This window comes from Balaenoptera acutorostrata, chromosome 16, assembly GCF_949987535.1.
Source record: "Balaenoptera acutorostrata chromosome 16, mBalAcu1.1, whole genome shotgun sequence".
In the NCBI taxonomy this organism is placed as follows: domain Eukaryota; kingdom Metazoa; phylum Chordata; class Mammalia; order Artiodactyla; family Balaenopteridae; genus Balaenoptera; species Balaenoptera acutorostrata.
The window spans coordinates 28,896,104-28,922,973 of record NC_080079.1 but is presented as its reverse complement, the minus strand read 5'-3'; the positions used below and the strand labels follow the sequence as shown (position 1 = coordinate 28,922,973).

Below are 26,870 nucleotides of genomic sequence, written 5' to 3'. Positions count from 1 at the left end.
TGTGCCACAACAGATGTAGCATGTTGAGACTTCTCAAGGTGGATACAGCATGTGCACCACAGCAGTGCTGCTGGCTGCTGTGGAAGCATTGAATGGGCTTTGGCAGAGCAAATGTCTGTTGTCACCAGAATCCCTGAATATTGCAACGAGAATGTTGATCACTGTATGATACAAAACAAGTTGTGTTGTAGTTCTTCATCAGTAACCTGTGTGCAGTATCAGAGATTCTGGTTTCCTATATGTGCTTGCTAGCCATGGAGCTGGAGCATCAGACTTGGAGGTGGCAAATGGTACCTCCAAAAACATGTCCCTTAGAGCTGGGCAGACTGCACAGATGATTGTGGCAGCTTGTTCTAATAGTATGAAGCCCTCACTTGCTAGGTGTACAGCATCTAGCTCTGAAGTGTATCTGATTTCCACAGGTGGGGCCAAAATCCCATAATTCTCACTTGGAAGAGCTGCGAAGGGATGCTGAGGACCTGAAGACCCTGAAGCGGCCATCTTCGCAGGAACTGGGTTGTTTCCCATAGTTCACTTTTTGAGGTTTTTCTGAATTAAAAAAAAATCCTGGCTGGTTAACTTCAGGCTCCATAATCTTCAAGTTTGCCAGTTTGTTTTCTTCATGTAAAAAATGGAGGTAATAATACCTACCTCATAGATATTTTTTTAGGATTAAGTAAAACAGTGTCTGGGCCATAAGTGCCCAGTATATAGGAGCAATTATTTTTCTTTTGGCTTCCAAGATCTGGCATTCTCCTGTGATCACTCTCTCTCTCTCTCTCTCTCTCTCTGCTCTTTCTCCATGTACTTACTGGATCACTCTATTTCCGAGCACTCCTTAAATATTGATATTTCTCAGGTAGTCATCTTCAGCTTAGGACTGTATTCACCCTATTTCCATCCATTCTCATAATTTCACCTATGGCCTATACCCTGATGAGCCCCAAAACCCTATCACCAATCCAGATCTCCATGAATTTGTAACTATCAAACAGCAACTAAAACTCAGTATCTAAAGGAGAACTCGTCTTCTTTTTAAAAATCTGCCCCTCCTCTTCCCAATTAGACTGTAAATTCTGGACAACAGGGATCATGTTGGGACATGGCTATACTCCTGGAGCCTGAAAAATGCCTGGCACATAGGAGTTAAGTATTTGCTAAAGGACCGAATGAGCTCTTCTGTATCAGTAAGATGACTGCTATAAGAGAAAAATGGCAAAGGCCTTCTCCATCCTGGGTTGCTCAGTGAGAAGCCACCTGTGAGATCCTGGGATAACAGCTGGGCCTAAAGCCCTGGCCCCTCCTACTATACACACACACTACTTCATTTCAATGGTTATAGGTAACATGAACACAAGACACTTCCCAACCATGAAAAAGCATTTGGATTTTATATGATAGTTTAAATATTGTTGAAAATGTTGATAAACACAAGCTGTACTTGGAGTTTGATGACAGACATGCTTTTAACATAAGATCTTCATCCTAGGATGCGACTTTTTCTAAAAAATATTCAATCTTAGGCCTCTTGCTGCAGGCAGGTTCCATGGGAATACACAAAAAAGAGGCAGGGAAACAGTCCCCATGGGAGACTGTTGTTTCTCAAAAAACAGGCTGCCATTACATCCTGTGAAGTTCATAAAGTGCTTTTCCCTTTGCTCAGTCACCCAGAGTGAAGTCAAAGGGCTCAAAGTCTTTCCGGAAGCGACGAGCCAGGGTCTCCTCCTCTTCCTTGCTGATCTGACACTGCCTCCAGTCAGACTTGTCAGGAATATTAAGGATAGCTTCACTAGCCAGGACCTCCCTGCACAAAAAGCACAAAGAAGTCAAAACGGACAGTATCAGTCCAAAACCCACTCTTCCTTCCATTCCTCTCCAGCCAGAGAGCTCCACTCAGCATCACCCAAAGAAGGCATGCAAATTTCTCTGACTTTGCTCATACCATTTTCTCTGCCCTGAGAGCCACCTCTGCCATTCTATCTATCAAAGTCACGCCTGTTATAAGTGACCAGCTCAGGTCTTAGCTCTTCTAGCCCCTCAAATTCCATTTACTTCTCTGAACAACTTGGAACTACATTACTGGTACCTAGAGAAGCAACATGGCACAGTAGAAAGAGGGCAGCCCCTGATATCAGAAATATCAGGGACTGGATTCCATTCCTAGCTCTGCCACTTGCTGTCTGTGACTTGAACAGATTACTTCATCACTGTGCCTTGATTTCCTTGCCTATGAAATGCAAAATAAGGGTTTTCTGATGTATGGAGACAACATAATCAAAGCACCAAACTAGCTGTAATTACATCCTGCCTTAGACTCTAGTTTTGTCATCTCGGGCCATTAGTGTGCTGAGGTGAAAAGTCAGGCACCTAGTCTCATACCCCACTCTGACTTTCTGCCTTTCTTTCTAGTGCACTCAGGCCTACATAGGCACAGCAGCACAGGCTCAATGTCAACAAAACCACCACATACACAACCTATCTTCTAAATGCCACTGCTTTATACTTTTACTTATTCTGATATATTAGAAATAACTCCTTTGCAGCCAATTAAGCTGACTGTGCTCTTTTCCCCATGGGGCCCCGGTGTGCAATGACTGAAAACAGCAGCCTTCTTAGTAGTGTATGCAGCCTGTTGCCTCTATGGGTTGCCCTAAGGGACCCTGGAGACAGCCCTTTCCAGTGGACATTCATGACTGGCATGCTGTCCCCGATCTAGGCTCCACACAGGTACGCACAGTGCCTTGGGAAAGCCCCAGGGCACAGTGGCCAGGGTCCACATTGGCCAAGTCATAATGTCCATCTGCAACTGCTCCTGCAGAACAAGGAACATGTGATTGAGGCCCTCCGCAGGGCGAAGTTCAAGTTCCCTGGTTGCCAGAAGATCCACGTCTCCAAGAAGTGGGGCTTTAACTAAGTTTAAATGAATCTGAAAACATGGTGGCAGAAAAGCGGCTCATCCCGGATGGCTGCGGCATCAAATACATCCCTAATCGTGGCCCCTGGACACATGGCGGGCCCTGCACTCGAGAGAGCCTTGGCGCCGTCCCCTCCTTACTCGTGCCCACCAATAAATCCTACTTTCTTGTCAAAAAAAAGAAAAGAACTCTATTTGTATATTTGTATGGTTCATTTTCCACTTTGAAGCTACAGTAAATAGAAAGGCTGAAAACAAATCACATGAGTCTTCTAAAAGTCAAAGGACCTAAGCTCAAGTTCTAGTTCTCTGGGCAGACCATCAGTCTACCTCTTCATCTGTAAAATGAAGATAGAACCACCCTTCTTGTGCAGCAGGAAAAAAAATATGTCTTTTCAAGTATTTTGTTAACTGTAAAATGCTATGTAACTGTAAGTTACTACTGTGAAAAATACTCAATGTTGAAAATACAACCAACTACCAAGAGCACAAAATCATTCAGAGACTCTCTCCTTTGTGAGCTTATGTGCCTGTGTCATCAGTGTCCACACCTGTGTCTGTTGCTGAATCAATAACACAAAGATAATGTCAGATGTTTGAAGCTCCTAACACATTTCTTCTCATTTATTATCTTTTTGAAAATGTAGACAACTACGTTTACTGGACTTATCCAATGGTGGCAATCTCTTGGAGGCTTTCCAAATTGGTCCAAAAAGGGTTCAAGGTTGACTCAAAGCTCAGTTCTAACTAGGGAAAAAAACCACTGCAAATCACAGACACCAGCATCGGATAATCTGTTCCACACATTTTCAACTCCCTCCATACTCTCTCTTCTTGCCAGCAAATTCCTGCCTTCATTCTCTGCCTAATTTATACCACTCCCTGTACAGTTCTGCAGTCATGTTCTCCATGATATGAGGAGCAAAAATGAAGCCTCATCCAGACCTTTAGGACACTACAGAGTAATGAGTTAAGACCTCACATTTTGGGGTCCAGCAGGCCAGGTCACTGTGTGACCATGGACAAGCTACCTAACCACTCTAGAGCCATGCTGTCCACTATAGAAGCCACTAGCCTGACATATTTAAATTTAATCCTAATTAAATTAAATTAAAAATTGAGTTCCTCAGTCACATTAGCCACATTTCAAGTGCTCAGTAGTCACTAGTAATGTGGCTGGTGATAACTGTATAGGACAGTGTACTTTTATAAAACATGTCCATCATCATGGAAAGTTCTATTGGCACTCCTCCAGAGCCTCATTCTTCACACTGGTAAATTGGGATGACAGTGCTTACCTTACAGAGTTCGGAAGATTAAATGAGGCAATGCATGGAAAGTTCTTGGCACAGTGTCTGGCACAGAGCACATGTTCAATTAATAGCAGCGTTTTCCTCCCTTGGGCTAGAATGCCCACATGCCAAAGTTTACCCTCTAAATCTATCTCTCAGGCTCAACTTCAGCCCTTTCATGACGCCTTCCACCAAGTAGAAATGGGCTCTCCCTTCTCTGAATTTCTAAAGTACACTGTTCCTCAAAACTTTGTTACGGTACTTTTCACATTCTGCATTGCATTACTGTCATATATGTAAACATCTGACTTGCCCTAAGACTATTGGTTCCTTGGGGCAAGGACTGTTCCTTGTTTGGCTTTTTACTCAACTGGCCATGCAGCCCACTACTTCGTTCATAGTAGGTCTAGTGAAAATACATTTAAAATAAGAAAAATGTACAAACCTTCCAAACTGCAAAGGAAAATTCTTTTTAATTCTGTGGAAAAGTTTCTCTCCTGTGTCAAGTTCAACATAAAAATATGCTGCTCCTGGCTGTGCAATCTAAAGTAAACAGAGTCATATGAGGACATGCAATAGTGCTTTAAAAGTCAAAATCCCAGCTCATCTCTTAAAAGCTTTAATTTGGCAAATAATTCAGCTTAGAAGCACAAGAAAAAGGATGTGAGCAGATATAAATCCCAAACCACTTAGTGGAACTAGAGTTTAAAAAGCCAAACTGGCAGATATTACAAAGATCTTCCCAGTAGCACCTACCTTCTTAAGTTCCTGCCTTAGGAAATTTCTAATTTCTTGCTCTTCCCAGGAAAGCATTAAGGCCTTGATGTAATACCATCTTCGTCTCTAGTCTCATCAATACGCCATGCTCTAGTACCAAATTGTCACCTGCCTATTTAACATTTTTTAAACACCTTGAGTACCTCAGGCTCAACATGTCAGAAACCAGGTCTTTACTTCTCCTGGAATATGACCTTCCCCTCCTGTTTTACCTGCTTGATGTCGGAGTGCTCTGGGATTTCCAACAGCTCTATCTGTTGCTCCTGTGCCTGAGTAATGAAGGCATCTTTAATGTCATCAGTAGCGCAGCGGCTGAGTGGCACAGGAATGACCTGGGGCAGGGGGGAGGAGCAGGAGAAATTCTTCATGCAGGTCTCAGAGAGGTCATGCCTCCTGCACAGTCCCTGAGACGTAGCAAATCCATCACAGGGGTGGAGAAACACCCCTCAGCAGAGATTCTCCTCAGGCCAGACAGGTCTATGTCAGCCTGTCTGTAAGGACTTAAACTTATGAGCTTGCCTGCCACATGTGGGAGCCCATCTCTGATGTGGGAAAGGCTAGAAAGAGATCTCTTTGTCATTAAGCCTTTGCCAGCTCCTATATAATATATGTGGCAGAGTCAGGCCCATTTGAAAACTTAACAAATGTGCCAGAAAGAAAACCACCACAACGACAATCAAATTATCCATAACAGTCTCTGAATTTCTGAGCTGCTAGCCCCAGGCAGGATCTGAGACTATTTCCTACCTCTGAGCTGCCACTCATGCTGAGCTTCACACAAAATACCCACTCTCTTCCAAACTCTATCAAGGCCCACACCTTTCTTGGAACCTTCGTCGACTACGCATTCCTTTTCTAACAAGGCACTTACTATCTGTGCTATTCACTTGTACTGCCATGCACTTCCCTGTGAATCCCTGTAAAATCTCTGGAGTTATCACCAGAAACTCTTTAACCTTTTAAATGAATATTATTTAAATATTAATATGAAAATTCATATTAAATATTTTAAATATTAAATCAACTATTTAAATACTTAACCTTATATTAGAATCAAATACTTAAATATTAATTAAAATTAAGTATTAAAATTAACATTATTTGTTGATGGGCACTTGGGTTGTATCCATGTCTTGGCTATTGTAAATAGTGCTGCTGTGAACACTGGCGTGCATGTATCTTTTCGAATTAGAGTTTTCATCTTTTCTGGTTATATGTCCAGCAGAGGGAGTGCTGGATCATAGATAGCTCTATTTTTAGTTTTTTGAGGAACCTCCATACTGTTTTCCATAGCAGCTGCACCAATTTACACTACAACCCAAGTGCCCATCAACAGACGATTGGCTTAAGAAGATATGGTACAAATATACAATGGAATATTACTCAGCTATAAAAAAAATAATGAACTATTGCCATTTACAACAACACAGATAGATGAACCTAGAGAATATCATACTTAGTGAAGTAAATCAGACAAAGAAAGACAAATATTATATGACATCACTGATATGTGGAATCTGAAAAAAAAAAAATACAAATGACTCTATATACTAAACAGAAACAGACTCACAGACATAGAAAACAAACTTATGGTTACCAAAGGGGAAAGGGAGGGGAGGAAGGATAAATTAGGAGTATGAAATTAACAGATACAAACTACTATACATAAAATAGATAACCAACAAGGATTTACTGTATAGCACAGGGAATTATATTCAATATCTTGTAGTAACCTATAATGGAAAATAATCTTAAAATATATATATATACATATATATATGTAAAACTGAATCACTTTGCCGTATGCCTGAAACTAATACAATATTGTAAATCAACTATACTTCAAAAAAATTAACATTATTTAAATATTTATCAATATCCAGGTCCCCATACAGCCCTTCCAAGTTCTTGGGCAGAGACCACATACCTGTAGCTGGAGGTGATGGCTCTTATAATTTCTCTCAAATAGAACACAGCGTTTGCCTTGACTCTTAAAGAAGCGCCTCAATGTAGCCTTATACTGCTCCACCTCTTCCACCACCTCTGCTGAAAGCTCCACCACTGACTGGTAGTGTCCGATGGGCAGGATGAGGACATGGTCATCAGATAAGCCTCCTTTGGCCAGGGCAAGGTAGCACTGAAGAGGAAGCACACAGAAGTGAGACGTCAATACCCCATGTGTGATTCTTCAGGGAGAAAAGCCTCTACAGAGCGTGAGCCCAAGGGTGTGGGAAAAGTGCTCAAGAGGTTCTCAGTAGAAATTCTCCTCCTAAAAAAAATCTAATTTTAGAGGTTATAACAACAATGTTGTCAAGCACCTGCTGAAGAATGAGATTAGATGCAACAAATTTCTTTTTTTCTGGCTGCACGGCTTGTGGGATCTTAGTTCCCTGACGAGGGACTGAACCCGCACCCTCGCCAGTGAAAGTGTGGAGTCCTAACCACTGGACCGCCAGGGAGTTCCCAGATGCAACAAATTTCTATGCAACTATCAAATGAACTGGGAGCCAATGAGCAGCACGCAGACTGGCTTTTGGCTACAAACACACCAGAGCTGAAGGAGACTGGAACAAACGGTTGGTTTTTCCTCCCAGGCTCCGAACTTGAAAACAATTTTTCAGTTATTATCACCCCCAGCCACAGAAAGATACCACTTCTGACTTCAAATGAACCACTTTCCCTACAGTGACACCCAATCTCACCCCTAAATACACCTCTTAGGCTCACAAAAAAGGCTAAGATGGGGGCTTCCCTGGTGGCGCAGTGGCTGAGAGTCTGCCTGCCAATGCAGGGGACACGGGTTCGGGCCCTGGTCTGGGAGGATCCCACATGCTGCGGAGCAGCTGGGCCCGTGAGCCACAATTACTGAGCCTGCACATCTGGAGCCTGTGCTCCGCAACAGGAGAGGCCGCGATAATGAGAGGCCCGTGCACCGCGATGAAGAGTGGCCCCCACTTGCCGCAACTAGAGAAAGCCCTCGCACAGAGACGAAGACCCAACACAGCCATTAATAAATGGATAAATAAATAAATAAATAAAAATTAAAAAAAAAAAAAAAGGCTAAGATGACATGATTAGCATCCAGTGTCCCTACAGCCTTAAGCTGCTGACTAACCTCTACAAAATGAAAGCAAACATAACCTAATAGGGAAGGAAGAAGAAGAAACCTCAAACTCAGGTACATCCAAAAAAACTGTAGTTCCCAACAATGGCTGCCGGCAGCTAAACAGCAACTAAAAATATTTCTGTCAAAACCCAAACACGCAAGACTGCTCTACCACTCAGACATTCTTTGAAGGGAAGACACTGAGTGAGTAGAGAAAGGGCCAGTGAATATCAACACAGGCAAATGAAGGTACTGGAGCTTTAGAAAAACAATCCAAAGTATACTTTTAGTGTGGTGGGTTCAAAGTTAAGGCTGAAGGAAGGAGTCATTTATTTTTCATCTACACTGAGAAAGCCCAACAGAATGACAGGATAAGTATCAGAAACAAACTAAAGCATGATCACCCTTGATCTCCTTGGCACAGAGGACTGAACACGTCTATAGAGTTAATATCCCAGATGACTAAAGTTCATCAAAACCTCATATGTGCTAAAACATTAAAAAAAAAATTTAAATAACCAGTAAATCAGTTCCCAAAAATTTTTAAATTTAAAAATTTAAAATTTTTTAATTGTGTTTGTTTTAAAAGGTTACTCTAGAAGCCTGAGTTTTCTAGCCTTTCCTTTATGTCAGTGGGTCACCGCCATAAACAGCAGTCTTTATACTGTGATGTGCACTGAAGCTACTGAAGTTTCTAGTCTAGACTAAATAACACCCCCCAAGACAGTACCTTCTAGTTCTTGTGAATAGTTTCACACTTGGCCGATCTCTTCCCTTCTTTTCAAACTCTCAACTTGTAATCTGTTCTATACTTGAATTATCTCTAATTTTATCTCAAATGTATAAGTAGGACCTGAATGAATATTTCTCCCATAGAAAAATGCATGGGGGCTTCCCTGGTGGTGCAGTGGTTAAGAATCTGCCTGCCAATGCAGGGGACACGGGTTCGAGCCCTGGTCCCGGAAGATCCCACATGCCGCGGAGCAGCTGGGCCCGTGAGCCACAATTACTGAGCCTGCGCGTCTGGAGCCTGTGCTCCACAACAAGAGAGCCCGCGATAGTGAGAGGCCTGCGCACTGCAATGAAGAGTGGCCCTCACTTGCCACAACTGGAGAAAGCCCTCGCACAGAAACGAAGACCCAACACAGCCATAAATAAATAAATAAATAACATTTAAAAAAAAAATGCATGGATTTTGCAATAGTTACTCTGGACTCTTAGCAGCCCGCACCTGCTTTTACCAATTTATAGCCATGGGCCATTAGCATACTTCTATGTATATCCCTTGAGGAAGGCATGGCAAAGACAGAGAAAAAGCCAGGGGAAAAAAGTAATGAAAGGAGATCAAGAGGAGTGGCTACAGAGGGGACTCCAAGCCCTGTGCCAGACACCCACGGTCACCAGAGGTTCCCAAGAGGTTTCTAACAACAAAGGACAACGCAGGTAAGTGTAAACTTGATTACTAGGTAGGCTCTAGGCTAAAATCATCATGTGACCTCCTACTTGGGGTGCTGGGTTGGGCCACAATCAAAATCTGAGATACTTTTTGCCCCTCTAGCTTTAGGTCTAGATGAGAAGCAAACAGGTTTCCTGATTATCCCCTAGGCTCATACCCTAAGCCAGATACCCTAGGCAATAGAAAGGTACAATAAATGGAAAGGAAAGGCCATCTCTCCTGGAGGCCCAGAGCAGCACGGAGCTAAGTCACCCATTCCAAATCTCATGTGCCCTGCATGGCATTCTGAACCTACTGAAGTTTCCTAAACAGAAGGCAGTCTGAAGCCTTCTCCCATACCATACCATATGGGAGAGAAGGATAGCATACACTAATCCAAGGAGGAAACCAAGATCCAAGAGTTAACCCAAAAAGGGTATTCCTATAAAAATAAGAGTTTTTCAAGTTTGCTTCTCTTCCCACTGAAGAGTTCATCCACAGGCTCTATGGCCCAGCTGTGTCACAGGCCTTGACCCCATTCATGCTCCCCCTAGAGACAGGAGTGTGCCAATAAGCAAGACATAAAAATTAAATGTAAATGACTGGGACTCTTCAGTCAAACAATAATGGCAGGAGATGGATGTGACTAGAGTGTAAGATGACACAGATTCTAGTCAGTCTACAGGAGGCCACAGAAAAGGGCCCTCACTGTCAGGATAAGCTGAGGAAAAGGTCATCCCCAGGAAACAAAATTAGAATAAATCAATGAAAAATGGATGAAAGTATCTGTCCGCAGAAGCATCACACACTAAGAAATGATTTGTAAATATTTTCCTCCGGAGCCTTGGGAAATAGCCAATTCTAGTCATGGGTGACTAGGGTGCAAATGTAACCCTGAAAATTAAGCTTCTTTCATTCTAAACGAATGAAAAAGAAGGATAATGGTCTATATGAATCCCAGAGGAATGAGGGTCAAAAACTAATATTATTTAATACCTAATCAAGCCCTGCCCAAGGAAAAGTATCTGGGGAAATCTGAAATAGGATGACCTTACTGTGAGACACACATAGTTCATCAGAACTTTCCATAGCCTGAATAAAATCCTTCTCAAAATCATCCAGTTCTCATAGTCTGATTCAGTGCTTACCAAGCAATCTTGTAATTATTATCTTGGGTTCCCAGATACCCATACCAGGAATGTGGATGTGGGTATTCCCGTCATTAGGAAGCTATATCCTCTACTACCAGGCAAAACTGAGAATTTATCTCTTTAGTCTTTTATATAATCAGTGTAAATCAGTTCTCAACATTGCATAATTATCACAAATAAAAATTAATAAACTCAAGTTTTTAAATCTGAAGATATAAAAAAGAATATCAACATTTTTAGCCAAATATGAGTGTATAAGCAACAGAAGACTGTCTTTTTGGGACAAAGAAAATCCTTGTGTTTGTACTTCCCTGGTGGCACAGTGGTTAAGAATCCGCCTGCCAATGCAAGGGACACGGGTTCAAGCCCTGGTCCGGGAAGATCCCACGTGCCATGGAACAATTAAGCCCATGTACCACAACTACTGAGCCCGCGCACCTACAGTCTGTGCTCTGCAACAAGAGAAGCCACTTCAATGAGAAGCCCGCGCACCGCAACGAAGAGTAGCCCCCGCTCACCTCAACTAGAGAAAGCCCGCGCGCAGCAACGAAGACCCAACACAGCCAAAAATAAATTAATTAATTAACTAAAAAAAAAAGAAAAGAAAATCCTTGTTTTAAATAGTAATTCAAAAAAGCAACTCATCACCCCCAAGTAGTATGAAATAAAAACATATAAAGTTCAAGAATTACATAAAAACATCACCCTAGGAGAGCCATACCTATTTGTCAGAGAGGAGGGAGAGAAGGAGCAATCTTGTGAAACTGGCTCTACTAAACCACAGGAGAATTGCTATAGTTACTCTAGTCAAAAAGACAGAAAATAACAAATGTTGGCAAGGAAGTGGAAAAACAGGAACCCTCATACATTGCTGGTGGGAAAACAAGATGGTGTAGCCATTTTGAAAAATAGTTTGGCAGTATCTTAAAAAGTTAAACATAAAATTACAAGCAATTCCACTCCTTAGGTGTCTATCCAAGAGAAATGAAAACATATGTTCACACAAAGACATGTATGCAAATGTTCATTAATAGCCATAAAGTGGAAACAACTCAAATGTCCACCAACTGATGAATAAATAGACAAAATGTAGTCTATCCATACAATGGAATACTATTTGACCAGAAGGAACAGAAAACCGACACATGCTACAGCATGAATGAGCATCAAGAACGTTATGCTAAGTAAAAGAAGCCAGACACAAAGACACTGTACGATTCCATTTATATGAAATGCCCAGACAGAAATGAAGACAAAAAAGACTAGTGGTTGCCTGGGGCTGTGGGTGGGTATGGAGACTAACTGTAAATGGGCAGGAGGAATCTTATTGGAGTGATGAACATGTTCTAAAACTGTATTATGTGATGGCTGTACAATCAGTGAGTTAACTAAAAATCACTGAATTGCACACTTAAAGTAGGTAAATTTTATGATATGTGAATTATGACTCAATAAAGTTAACAGAAAACAAACAGGTGTCTCCTCTGTAAAAGGTTCATGGAAGTAACTCACATGTGTGCCAATGTTGACCACCAAATGCTTTTCCACTTCAGGGCTGGCAAGGCAAAACCAGCAGGGTCCTGGAGGCTGAGCTTCATGTGGAAGAAAGACAAATGTTACCATGGTCCAAGCACTCCAGCACATAACCACCCTACAGAATTCAGCCTTGTCTGATCTTTGTATCCTGCAAACACTGATATGTACACAGTACTGCCACAACGGACTGGGTCTGCTGTGCTCCCACTATGACCCCTGCCCCCATCACCATTATCAATGAAACTAAACCTCTATTAAAAGTTCTGAATTTGTAACCAATCCACAGGTAGGTGATCCACGTGATAACCATATATTGACTAAAGTAACATGTAACTGGCAACTAACTGCAATGAGAGGACACTCAACTGGGTGTCTGGAGTCCCAATTCTTGTTCTAGTCATGCCACCAGCTATCCACATGACCCTGGGAGTACGTGTACCCTCCCGAAGTCAGCTTCTTCATCTTTGAAACAAGGGGGTGGAGAAAGAGGATCTCAATGTAATAGCTGTAAGTCTTTTCTACCAGTTTGATTATTCCATTATTTTATAAACCCATACTGGTTTTGTAGGCTCTTAACCTTACGTTTACAGACATGACGGAAAGGAGCTTTTTCCATAGTTCTGACAGGAATAGCCTCAGACAGCCTCAAAGTCAGGCCACCTTTGCATTCTTTTATTTTTCTTATTGGTCCTAATGACTCAATATACAATCTTCTTCTGCCAGAAGAGGCTCTCTTAGCAATGCTGTTTCCCAAACAAGACCCGAAATAACAGTTATTGCTCACGTAAGAGACCTCTGGAACCAAGGTACTTACGAAGTTTGCGAGGCTGCTTTGGGTGAGGAGAAGGCTTGCTATCTCTGCCTGTAGATGAACGCTTCCTTCCCTGCTTTTCATTTAAATCAAAGAAAAACTGACAGGCTGAATCTTCCTGGAACAGCCAAAGGTAGAAGAGTAAATGTTATTAAACTAACCTTTAGACAAGTAGCCAACCATCCACATACAAGGGAACGTTCCTGCCATGTCATGTCTTTCCTCCCTGCCCTTTCTGCCTCTCCTAGAGAAGAAAAATATTTTCCCAATCCTGATGCCTGGACTCTCAGTCATACCTCTCAACACTTATCCAAGCTACCACCAAATTTATTCCTTTGGAAAAGTGAATTAAAATGCAAGTTATACAGCAATTCTTGCCTAAAACAGAATAGCATGAACCCACCCACATTCCTTTCCCTTTCTCTCTCAGTAGGGACATGGTGCAGTCTTACAATTTCACAGATCAAACAATTCTGAGTTTTAATGAAAAAGATAAGAAAAAAAAGTCTGAGAAAGCAGACCATGTATACTAGTAAGGAAACTTGACATTCCTTGCTTTAGTGAAGGGAAAACGAATTTCAGAAAAGTCTGCTATTAAGAAATTTCTTCAGAGTAAATCTTATTCACCTATACCACTCATTATAAAATCACAAATTACATTGCTACCAAGCAGTTGGATCCTTGCCTGAAAAGTTAAGAACAGAGAATTAACTTTAGACAAGGAAAGACTTTACGTGTGTAACCCCAACATATGAACCAAGTTTAGACAATGAAAGACTAAAAATATGAAACTGTTAACCCCAAACTATAATTAAAAAAACAAACAAAAACAAAACAAAACAAAAAACACATTGAGCTTACTGGAAATCTACTAAGGCTTTCTAATCACCAGCATGATTTCCCAAAGGAAAAAAAAAAAGATTTAGATTCGAGGGATTAAACTTGCCTTGTGAATTAAACTATAACCAAGAAAAGGACACCTGTAATGGGCAATCCTGCCCAGAAAATGCCACCTCTCAGTCAGAACATACCTCAGGGGCAGGAATTTGCTTTCCTAGGGATGCTTCCTTCACAGACTTTCTGTACGGGTTTTCAGTGACATCTGGAGGCTGTTTTACCAGTTCTGCTACATTCATTAGTTTCATAGGAACAATACTGAATGCATAAAGATACTTTGGGAGAAGAACAACATAATATTAAGGGAAATACTATTTATGCAAATGTAATCAACCTATTTTACCATAGAATTTCACATAAAGCTTCAGAAACTGAGTAAGATCAAAGAGCAGCAACCAGCCCATCTGCGGTTCAGAGCATCCATAGCAATGCCATTTCAGTGATCTCTGCAGGGGCAAACCACGGGCTGATGAAGTAACAAGCAACTCATCAAAGCCCAGCCCTTACACAAAACAACTATCACTGCAAGGCCCAGAGGGACTTGCTCCATAACCCTTGAAGACAAACTGCTTCTGTCTCTGAGTCCTTTATCTTTGTGCACTTTGTCAATAGTCACTGCACTGCCCTTCTTTTTTTCTAATGAAAACTAAATTGGACAACTTAGTGTTTCCCTCTGATTTTATACAATTTCTGCTGTATATGCTGATAGATTTTCTTAGAGATTAGTAGCAAAGAAATAAATATTCACATAAATATCTAAAACCATGGACTAATGGCACAGATACTGAAAACTTTACGTGAGATGTGAATAGATGCTTAACCTCACTACTGATCAGGGAAATACAACTAATTAACAATGATACACAACTTTCTTCTATCAGAATGGCAAAAAATGTTAATAAAAATTTGACACTACCTATTGAGAAAACAGACTCATACACTGCTGGTAGGGGTGTAAACTGGAACAAAATTTTGAAATGAATTTACTAATACTTGCCAAATTTTAAAATGTGCATATTCTTTGAGTGAAGTATGCATTGCTTAGGGTTAAGGCTAACATGTCCCTGAAAGTAAAGCAATAGACTAAAAATACTGTGAGTGATGCTCAGTCTTTAAAAGGCAGTTTAAGAAAAGGAAGAAAGGAAGGGAGGGAGGGAAGGAAGTTAAAAAAATTACAAATCTAAACTTGCTAAGAATGCATTGGGCCTAAAAGTTTAAGATATTATGGAAAAAACAAAATAGGTATTTGTTTATCTTTTGCATGTACATTGTTTATGGCATATTATAGTAGGATAATCTTCAGATAATTTACATATTTTCCCACGTGACTGACTGTTCTGATCTTTAGCTATTCCAATCCACAATATCCTGCTTTTGGCCCTACAGGATCAGAAATGCTCTCAGGGAAGTGAGAAGAACAATATACTTTTCTGGTATACCCTCTTTCATTCACCTGCACTGTTTTCCAGTATAAAGACAGATTCCAGGTATCATTAAGATTCCCAAAGCCAAGGAGGGCTTAGGTAAATCCTTGGGAAGATTTTATTATTTCTGCTAAATGAAGTTGCTAAAAGAAGCAAAGCAAGAGTACCATCTGAGGTCAAACTCATGAAAAATACCCATAGAGACGACCACATGGATGTGGGAAGAAAGACATCATTCATTTGAAATTTTGCCTTTGTTCCACTGGGCCTATTTTCCCAAACCCTTCTCTAAAATCTCCTACAAAGGACCCAAGGAAACCTGACCTTTCATTACCATATTATTATAAAGTGTAAAGTCACTGAAGTACTGGGACATCGCAGTTGGGGAGAAGAGAAGATAATGAATGCTAAACTGGGCAAGAGGAACATTTATCAGGCAGACAATGAATATTAACCAAACACCAAATACTCAAAATTTACCTTTTTCTTTTCTGGATTTCCAACATTTGCCAGAGCTATGAACCTGGTGGCGTGCTGTGCATTTTCCTGCAGAATGATGTGGTTTCTATAATATGTTGGAAAGATAATAGGTTACAAACAAACTTTACCTTTTTTTTTTTTTTTTTTTGGCTGCACCTCGAGGCTTGCGGGATCTTAGTTCCCTGACCATGGATTGAACCCAGCAGTGAAAGTGCCGACTCCTAACCACTGGACTGCCAGGGAATTCCCACCAACAAACTTTACTTTTGATCTGCAATTATGAAATGTGTAGACTCCATGGGGCCATGAAAAAAGCACAGGTCCTAAGTCTATCACTACATCACCACCAGTAACATCTCAGATGTTACCTGTCCATCTAGTAGAATAATCACCCCTACTTCCCAGGGCTGCTGTTAGGAAGAAAATGAGATCACGCATTTGAAAGCACAAAAAACTCTAAATTTGGCTTTAAAAGAGTCGGAAAATTGGCAAAATGTTGATAATTGCTGAAGCAGGTTATGGGTTCAGGAGGGATCATTATACTATTCTCTCTTCTTTTGTGTAATAAAAAACTATAATAATGAAAAACAAAGAGAAATGAGTTTTAAGTGGAAAAAAATGCTTCAAATGGTAATACATAGCATGAGTTCATTCTCTTAGGAAAAATATAAAAATACATGAGTGTCTATGTTTCCTAGAAAAAAAATGCCAGTATTTTTATTATGATAGTTATACAATTCACCAGTTTTTAGTATATTCACATATACTAAGCCACTACCACTATCTAATTTTAGAACATTTTCATCATCTAAAAAAGGAAACCCTGTATCTAATAACAGTCACTCCCCATTTCCCTCCAACTAGCCCCTGGCAACCGCTAATCTACTTTTTATCTCTATGGATTTGCCTATTCTGGACACTATAGATAAATGGAATCATGTAATATGTGGTATTTTGTGTCTGGCTTCTTTTATTTAGAATAATCTTTTCAAGGTTCACACATGTAGCTTATATCAGTACTCCATTCCTTTTTCTTACTGAATAACATTCCATCATATGGATATACCACTGTTTATTTATTTACCCATTCATCAGGTGATGGATATTTAGGTCATTTCCTCATTTTGGTGATTATGAATAATGCTGTTATGGTCATTTGTGTACAAGTTTTTTGTGAACCTATGTTTACATTTCACTTGGAATAGGAGTGGAATTGCTGGGTCATATGGTAGGGAAATGCCAAATAGTTTTGCAAAGCAGCTGTACCATTTTACATTCCCACCAGCAATGTATGAGGGCTTCAATTGCTCCACATCCTCATCAGCACTTATTATTTGTCTTTTTGATTATAGCCATCCTAGTGGGGTGAGAAGTGGTATCTCATTGGTTTTGATTTGGATTACCCTAATGGCTAATGATGCGTGAGCATCTTTTCATGTGCCTATTGGCCACTGGTTTACGTTCTTCAGAGAAATGTGTATTTGGATCCTTAAAAGTTTTGAGTGGCTTATTCCTATAACCCTTCTGTTTTTAGTGCATGGTTTCAGAGAACAAGAGGTTTTTCTGGAATGCATATATGGAGATATAAAAGAAAAATCCGTAGTACCTATGGTTATATCTTAGGCTGTGGGATTATAGGGAAAGGGCAGGTTATATTCTTCTTTTTGCTCACCTATATTTTTTTAACTTTCAACAACACATATATTGCTTTTGTATATTAAAAAAAAAGGTTTTTATAAATCATTTTAGGGATTACCCATGCCTTTAAAGTGAAGATCTTTCAGAGTTAACTTTACTTAGCTCTATTGCTTATAAAACACTGGTTTTATTTTCTCTGTAATACAGCCTTTAAAAACTCCATCTCCAAGCTATACTGAAAAAAGAGAGAGAGAAAAAAAAATGATACAAGTTCTTGATTCCTAAATTGAAATACTTCTTAGGTGATTACCCTGAGTTTAAGACTATACAAGCAGTAACCGTTTAACCTGATCAAAACAGGACTTACTGTACATCAAGCTATGATGATTAAACAGCATTGTTATGTCAGACCCTCAAACCTTTAAGGGGCTTTAAATGATACATTGGATGATACAGTATTATCCAATCCCTTGTATTTCAAATTAGGAAACCAAACTCAGAAAAGTGGAATGATTTGAGAGTCACTCATTTCATGCCTGAGTAACTAAAAGAAACCAAGATATTATATGGCTGAAATGAACATGAGAAGTTTACACAGAAAATCCAGGCAAATTCTTCAAAAAACCAAAAAGAATGAAATGCTACTCACCGATATGGAAGCCTCTCATAATAAGTCTTTTCCAATGCAGCAAAATGATATCTTGGTTTCAAGCCTGTGGCAAGACTGGAGATCAAAGCAGAGCCACATTTTTTGGTATCCACTTCTCCCTAGTAAATAGAAACTTAGTCATCATAACAGACCTAAGAGTTATCATGAAATGCAGAGATATAACAAGACACTTTGAAATGTCTTTGGAATATTTATGTGGCTACAATGTGGGCAGTAGAATTTGCATCATGAATTCCATACTTATGGCAATCAGAGAAATCTCAACACATAAGGGGAACCGGGCTATTATAAATGCAGAAATAGGAACAGTTGTTGGAAGCCAGAGGTTAAGGGAGAAGGTAACTCCTCCATATTAAAACCCAAAACAAGGTTTATTACAATCCTCTTTTGGAAAGTAAGCACTCTCTCTCTGGAGCCCACAGACTGTACGTCTATAATTTGCTTCATTGTGCTCCTGTAGTTCTGACAATGCAGACAGTCATAGTCATTGCAGAAGATCAAAATTAAAAGCTAGCTTTCAGGGCCCCTAGGATCCATAGAATATTTGCCATAGAACATTCATGGACTTCATCACATAAGCATACAATTCTTTATTTTGCTTCAGTCAAGGAAGGTGTGGCTTGTGGAAGGGCACAACCATGCCCTTGTCACAGTTTGTAATACAAAGTCTGTCAAAAGTTAGGCTTGTTCCCAGAGCTTCCATTAACAATAAATTATGTGCTCTCTCATCCATAACATTATTTATGAACTTCATTCTAAGAGAAGGTATTAACTGGAAATAAAGAAATTACCAGAGTTAATTTTCCACTAAGTAAAGCAAAACCTTCCTTTTGTCTTATGCTTGCCTCCTTCAGGTGTCTGCTGAAGGGCAGGGAACTGACCTTGAGGTTAGCTGCAGTACCTTAGGGACTAGTGAGATATACTGTTTTCTCCCCTATAAATACCTTGTATGATTACTTATAAACTTTCATCAAAATCTACTTTAATCAAAAATTGTAAACTTTTTTAGCACCGCTCTTCATTCCTCCTTATAGAGTATCACGTGTCTTTCTCCCATCATCACTTTAGTAGTCTTTCTCTGGATCTTCCCTAGTTCTGCTGTATCTTCTCTATGCTGCAACCAGCACTGCCTCTTGTATACTAGTGGAAGAATAACCATAGGTTTGTGGAAGGGGAAGAAAGTGTTGTCCCTTCTCCCTTCAAAATCCTGACAATGCCTGGTATTTTGTTGGCCTTTTTAGTCATGGACACATTATGTTAAAGTTGGCAGAGTGGCCTACAAGGCCCTTTTCTGGATCATCTCTGATAACTCTACATCTAGGAATTGATATTTGTCCCTAAATGCATTCTTACATTTTCCTTCACTGAAGCTCAGCTGATGCTTTCTGCTCTCACATACAACCTTTCAAGGTCTTCCTTAGGCTGATTTCCACCAAGGTAGCTCCCCATGATAGCTGTCACTCACCAACCTGGTGTACATCCTCTTCCTACAAAAATATTTAGATCGAACGCCATGGCACGCTCCAATACATTCCAACATTAAAGCTTTCCCATTAGAAAAGTACTAAGTTTTCAATATATTGTTTCCCAACTTTAGCTCACTATCCTCAATCCCATGATGATTCCACCTTTTAAAATATGCTGATAGCCAAAAAGATATAATCTGAATGGAAAGGGGGAAATAAAACTGCAGAGCTGCCACTAGCTATAAATCTTTTCACTGAAAATTAGTGACCCCTCAAAACTTAAGAAGAAGCTTGAGAAAGGGTACTTGAAGCAGAGAATATAATTTAAAAAAAAATTCATTTATAAGTAAGACTTCAGCATTCTCTCTTCAGTGAATCGTGCTTTCATTAAGATCAACTTTTGCTTTGGTCAGCCAATAAGGCTTTAAGTATCCCGAAAAATTCACAAAAGATTTCTACTGAAAGGAACTAAGAGCTGAAATAGTCACATAAAGAACAAAAAAGATCAAATTAAGCCACTGCAATTTGCTTTTAGAAATTCCAACTGAACAAACGCTACTCACAGAAGAATTCCCAAAGTTCCCCACATACTTGGGCCACGGGGATGTAAGCAAGATATCAACACCCTTAAACTGGGATGTTGACCACAGCATTGTTCTCAGGGAAAACACATCCTTGGGACTAAAACTGTAACCTGGGACAGGTTCATTTAAGGACTCTGTCCCACTGAGGTACACAATCTGCAGCCCCGAGCTTCCAGTGAAGACACCTTTACGACCTGGGTTCAAAGAAAAATGGACAAGTTTTAGTCAAACTGCTGAATGAAATGTCACTCTGGTGATGAATCTCTTTCCCCACGCCCCACTTCCAGCTCCTAGGTCTCAATGTTGGATGGCTACAACAGTATTCCTGTTCAGTAAGTAAGAGCAGTCCTTATGGGAAGGCTGCTGGAGCCCACAGTCTGATTGCCCCAGGTGCCTTGCAAATTAAAATCTTGGGAAGCACTGATTAAGAAAAAGGCTTTCTGCCTTCCAGAGACTCCAAAGGGACTAAAAGAAATCTAGACACCTGGATACAGGGAGAGGCACTGAGAAGAAAAAAAAATAATTGCAGCTGTGAGTAAGCTATAGTCTAGAATAAATGTACTCTTCATGAAGGCAGAAGCTTCCAAATGAAGGAAAACATTTGGAAAAAGCAATTACTTGTGAAAAATTAAGAGACTCTGCCATCTTCTAAATTTATTCATAGCTTGTGCCCTTGATTCCGTTTCCTTCTTGCTGCCTCCAGAACCTTGTTCCATCAATTTTCACTTCCCTTTCATCTACTGGGTCTCTTCTTCTCAAATGGCTCTTTCCACATACTAACTCATAAAGGAACACACATACTAACTAATAAAGGAACACACATATTGACTAACAAAGAATAATAAAGTAAAAAAGGAACACACGTACTAATAAAAAAACTATAAAAAGAGCATTTATAGCAAAGGAAATGTAGAAGCTTTCTAAAGAAATGAGAGACCAAGAGAGAGGAAATGTGAAGACCATTTGAGCCATTTTAGAAAAAAATGAGTTGAATGATCCAAGAAGCAGTAGTGGTGGGGGGAGGGGAGCAGGTGGAGAAGAAAAGCAAAATTTGACGGTGCTTTTTACAACAGCCAGACACTGAAAGAACCACTAAGAGTTTCAGGGGGCTGTGGAGGAACAATTTTAACCTGGAATTGAAGAGTGGACCTGGAATCAGAAAAAGTACAAAAGCAGTGAAAAACCCAAGAATCAACACTAAAAACTTGAGTTTTTCAAAACCTCAATGAAACCTAGAGCTATAGCAAATTAGAAGTCCAATTAACAAATAAGCTGTATACATCAGCAATGTTATATGGTGAGACCACATACATAGAATTTTTTTTTTAACACAATTTATACCTAAAGTACTCCAAACACTGTAGTCAAATAGTTTACTCCTCTAGTTGGCTGAAAGAGTATATTTTGGGTTGTGAAAGTACAAGGAGATTGGGGAGAGGTGGGAGACAACAGAGGAAAAATGACATAGTCTTAAAGGTATAGACACTGACTTTAGGGAAAAAAACCCTGATCCCCATTCTCTCAGGCAGTAATGGCAGATGAATCCAGCCACAAATTTCCTGGGAGGCTCATTCCTGGGACACATTATGTTCATTACAAACACACAAGATATCAACTTACCCAGATAAGTAATGTTTTCAGCTAATTCACACCCATCAACATCTTGGAAATATTTTACTGTTTCCTGGTTATTGGCACCCAGCACGTATGTCTGAATAGGAGCTAGTGAGAGAAACAGACACGACACCAGCTAGTTACCAGTTCTGCTTTGGAACCTGAGAACTGTTTCCCCATAGGAAAAACACTTGTAGCAAAAGTAAAGAGTCTGCAATCCTAGGGAATTCCCTGGCACGGGTTTGATCCCTGGTCCGGGAACTAAGATCCCACAAGCCACATGGCACGGCCAAAAAGAGTCTGCAGTCCTATATATGGAACATGGTCACCACATAGGATATCCTACAACCAACCTTGTGGCTTGACTATTAAATGGTATCACTAGGCTGATGAAGTAACATCCTAGAGAGGATGGTCAATGTATAGTTAGGAAAACACAGACCCCAAAGAGCTTAATAAAAAACACTGAAACTGGGAAAAAGAAAAAAAAAAACAGAGAACACATATGGTTGCATTATTCAATTCCTTCCTACTGAGAAGAGAATTCTTTTTCTGGAACTAAGTACAACCAAATTCAAAATGTGAACATTTAGATACATAGGCATTCTTCCCAGGTCAATGCAGAACTCAAAGGGAAACTCTTAAATCACTAACGTGTGAAAAACAACTAGGCAAGAACCATGTAGCCTTGAAACTTTATTAGAAATCATATGTTAAAAATAAGTTCTGTACCTTTCTTGATGCCAGTTTTATATTCCTCCCATTCAGCATCTGGAGTGGAGCCAAAGAAATTTCCTACACACAACAGCAGCTAAAATGAGTTTTTTAAACAGATATATGAGATTTTAAAAAAATATCAAATAGTACATAATTAATTGATCATAACTTTATTGAGCTAATTATCCTATTTAATGATCTCAGCTTTTTCCTTAATCGATTTACAGAATTTCCTTAATCAATTTACAGAATTTCTAAACATAATTCTTTTACAACAATTGTAGTAGTTACTGATTCTATAAATTACTAAATTTTGGCTCCCTGGATGTCAAATACAAGCTGGTGAAGGAGACAAGAGGGTCAGGGAAAAATGGAGAAATCAACCTTGAAAAATCTCTCTGCAAAATACAAAACTATATTAGATACCCTGAGAGATACAGGGCATAAAGGACACATTTCCTGCTTGTTGTCTTTACTCAACCTTTATCCCAATGAACAAATTATCCCCATATCTAGAATACTCTTCTGTACTCTAAAAATTTACAGTCTAGCTGGCAACAACACAACAATTACATAGGGCTCTTTAGTTTGTGAAGCATTTGCACATATGCCATCTGACTTCACTCATACCATATACCTATGAAATAGATCTGTGCTTCCCGAACCCAGGGTCAGAATCACTTAGGGAGGTTCTGCTAGTCTGTTTTCAGTTTTGCGTACAGTAATAAAGTAACAAAATTCAAATTCAAAAAGTATAGAAAGGTCTACAGTAAACACATCTCCCTTCCCACACCACTTTTCAGCTACTAAACTCCCATGCTCAGAAAAGGAATTCGGACTTCCCCGGTGGCGCAGTGGTTAAGAATCTGCCTGCCAATGCAGGGGACACGGGTTCGAGCCCTGGTCCAGGAAGATCCCACATACCGCGGAGCAACTAAGCCCATGCGCCACAACTACTGAGCCTGCGCTCTAGAGCCCGCAAGCCACAACTACTGAGTCCACATGACACAACTACTGAAGCCCGCGCACGTAGAGCCCATGCTCCGCAACAACAGAGGCCATGGCAATGAGAAGCCCGCGCACCGCAAAAAAGAGTAGCCCCCGCTCACTGCAACTAGAGAAAGCCTGTGTGCAGCAAGGAAGACCCAGTGTAGCCAAAAATAAATAAATAAATTTGTATACATAAAAAAAAAAAGGAACTCAATCTAACAAAAAAGGAGAGTATGTGTTCGACTGAGAAATGTATAAAGGAGCCCAAACTTTATTTTACTATGTTTGATTACAACAGTCAAATTAAATGCAGTAAAAAGAAACATCTTACATCAAAGTTTCCACTTTTCTTCTGAATTGCTCGAACTCTATTGAATAAAACATCAAACTTTCCTTCAACATCTCCACACGCCAAGCTGCAAACAAGACATAAATGTTAAGGCAATGCAGGACACACAAATAGGCCTGCCAGGTTTGGTATATACTAGTCTTCCTGGATTAGGGAGATATGTGATCCAGTCTCTCTGAGGTTACCTGAGAGGTTCACTGCATGTGAACTATTAATGACCACTGGGCAGCTCCACCTAAAGGTCTCACCAATAACTTCACCATATCTAAAATTTAGCTTATCATTTCCTCCAAAATCGAACCAGCTTATTCTCACTTGCCAAGTTTTGTGGCTGAGTCTACTGCCAACTTGGTTACCAAGACTCAAAAATCCCCCATCCAGTCATCGTCTCCTCAATTCCTTTTTACAAATACCTTTCACAGTCATTCTGTCCTTTTTGTTTCCACTACCACTATCTTAGCACAGGGCTTCGTTCATCCATTCAACAAACACACTCAGGACATCTACAACATGCTTGCTAAGTGCAGTATGCCAAGTACTATGCTAAGGACACGTTAGGAGTATAAAGAAGAAGGAGACTCAGTTCAAGCCTCAAAGAGTACACAATCAGGGAAGGGGCGATACGCTGATAGTTATAAATTTATATGAAAAAGGGCAATAATAGGAGGTATGTGTAAAGTGTTATGGGGTAGGGAGATAGAAACTGGTAAGACCTGAGGTTTGTAAGCCAGACTAACCCTAAGTTGTGAGGTAATTTGTTCTATAATCTCGTTTCTGAGTTTTTATACTTTTGATTTACATGGTTTTTCCACTTCTCATATCATTTTCTTAATGTCTTTTAACTCATCTTGAAATATTATAGTTCTTGTTGTTTTGTCAGTATGTCTTTCTGGTGTGCTTTACTGTCCATACCACTGAACATTTTCAAGGTAGTGAAAATGTGGGTAGTGACACGACCATGTATGTTTTAGAAAGATCATTTTAGTAACAGAGTGAAAGATGGTCTGGAGGAACAAGTGACTATATAAGCAAAAATACCAGCAAAGAGGGCAATGTCAAATGAAGATGGGGAGGAGAGAAACAGACGAGAAATTTAGAATTCTGAAGACTTGAACACAAACTGGAGTGGAGAAGTAGAAATGGAGGATAATTACAGGGTCGAGCAACTGAGAGTCCTGTAGTTTATGCAAAGGCAGAATCGGAGAGAGATACAGTGAATCTGGTATTGGATACAACGCAGAGAATATACTTACATTTCCTCTAATACCCTCCCTTCTTCCTGTCCACCCTACATAAAGCCAGCAGTTTAATGTTCTTTCCTCAAAAACATTAAGACAACTCCACTGCCTGAGGAACCACAGCTTTCCACAAGTCCCTGATCTCTCTTCCCAATGCTTTCTCCAAGTTTCCATAACAGAAACCTTCCCTATTGTTGATCTGATCACTCTCTGTCTCTGCCATTCCCTTGGGGTAGTTATTTCTCCTAACAGTCCCACACTACCCATCTTGAGTCTAAAATTTTCCCATCCTTCAAGGCCTATCACATCTCTAAAGCCTTCCTGACCAGCTCAGAAAGTCCTCTTCTCAAAACTTCAGAAACCCATATAGCTTTTCAGAGCAATCTCTGTAATAAATTATTACCACTTTCAGTTATCTTCTGAGCACCACCTCTTCTAGGAAGCCCTCCAGCCCCTATCAGTCACCAATTCCTGGTGCTCCCACAGGATCCTGCACTTCCTCTCTCATAGCAGTTGTCACATGGAATTATCTCTGTTTTGGGGAGAGCCATTGTCCCGTTTGTACATCATAAGACACCTCAAAGTTCATCATCTCCTCATCTGGGCGCTCTTCCAGTGTTTCCTATCCCACTGAAGAAAGAAATCTAGGACCGGGACAATGCTGACACCTCCTCACTCATAACCAAACCACCTCCAAACCCTGTTGCTGTCCTCTCCTTAATAAACCTTGAATCCCCGCACTTCTCCTCTGCCTTTACGCTATCTAATCCTAGCTGTTTTCTACTTTGGCAATAATATTTTCTTCACATTGCAACCAGAATCGCTTTCCAAAATGAAAATTTGATCATGCCAAGGCGTTCTTAAACATTCCAGTGATCCAGTGACTTTTTTAGGATAAAGACAAAACTATTAATCAAGGCTCAATCCTCACTACCTTGATTCCTCACATTAATCCAAGTACCCTATACACCCTCCCAGAACCGTGAACCTTTTCCTCCTGACATTTATCAGGACCGTAATTCAACATTTATCTGGATTCTTTGATTAATATACGTTTCCCTAAACTGTAAGATCCATTAGGGCAGGAACTCCATCTGTGCAACGCCTAGCACAGTGCCCGGCGCACTGCAACTGTTCAATCAATATTGTTGAATGAATGCATAAATGGAAGTCCTCTCTTCATCATCCCCTCAAAAAGCGCGCCAGGGCAAAGGCCCTGTCTCTCTCTCCTGTCGACCACTGCCCAGAGCCCATCAATGGGCCCCATGCCTACAATTTTTGCCTAGTAAATATACTGCGGGGAGAAACGAAGGGGAAATGATGTCAGAGACCAAGACGGCCTAATATGGAGGAGGCCTGACGCTAGGAGCTTCCTCTTCTCTCAGCGAGTGTCGCCAAGAGTCCCCCTCTTCAGAAGCGAAAACGGACAGGAAAAGAGGCCGGCAGTGCCCAGGCAAAGACGCGATCGAAGCTCACCAGCAGCCGCCGGGCTTCCGCCCCTGCTTTTCTGTCTTTAGAAAACCCCCTGCAGCGCGCGCGCGCGCGCGCACACACACACACGCTTCAGGCTCAGGGTCACACACACACACACACACGCTTCAGACTCAGGGTCACTCTCTCTCACACACACACACGCACGCGCGCGCTTCAGACTCAGGGTCACTCACAGGCGCAGTGGTTTCTGAGCCATCTGCCCTTATCGCCTGGATTGGGACGACCACCGAAAATAGGGACAGCGAACCCACGCTCTTCCGGAAAAGGCGGCCGCACTACGATAAGAC

At 40.5% G+C, this 26,870-nt stretch overlaps 1 protein-coding gene and 2 non-coding genes across 6 annotated transcripts; 1 reads left to right on the top strand and 2 right to left on the bottom strand.

Moving 5' to 3' along the window:
- Positions 1–1,367: 1,367 nt before the first annotated feature.
- Positions 1,368–26,870, bottom strand: CWF19L1 (CWF19 like cell cycle control factor 1). Of its 4 annotated transcripts, none has more exons than XM_007187361.2 (14): positions 26,757–26,870; positions 23,834–23,918; positions 22,528–22,606; positions 21,802–21,903; positions 20,161–20,375; positions 18,111–18,229; positions 15,824–15,908; positions 14,054–14,194; positions 13,026–13,140; positions 12,188–12,267; positions 6,911–7,120; positions 5,196–5,315; positions 4,652–4,749; positions 1,368–1,804 (listed from the first exon to the last, which is right to left on the bottom strand). In XM_007187361.2, exons 1-14 carry the CDS (start codon positions 26,777–26,779, stop codon positions 1,660–1,662), a joined length of 1,617 nt encoding a protein of 538 aa, XP_007187423.1. In that variant the 5' UTR covers positions 26,780–26,870; the 3' UTR covers positions 1,368–1,659. The 4 variants fall into 4 exon arrangements, with proteins under 4 accessions (XP_007187423.1, XP_057387121.1, XP_057387119.1 ...); XM_057531138.1 differs by having other exon boundaries at positions 22,528–22,590; positions 26,757–26,794; XM_057531136.1 differs by lacking the exon at positions 26,757–26,870 and adding an exon at positions 26,566–26,716 and having other exon boundaries at positions 22,528–22,590.
- On the top strand, positions 2,538–2,672 carry LOC114238537 (small nucleolar RNA SNORA70). The gene has a single exon (XR_003623868.1). It is a non-coding gene; the product is annotated as a small nucleolar RNA SNORA70 (small nucleolar RNA).
- On the bottom strand, positions 5,508–5,655 carry LOC114238538 (small nucleolar RNA SNORA12). The gene has a single exon (XR_003623869.1). It is a non-coding gene; the product is annotated as a small nucleolar RNA SNORA12 (small nucleolar RNA).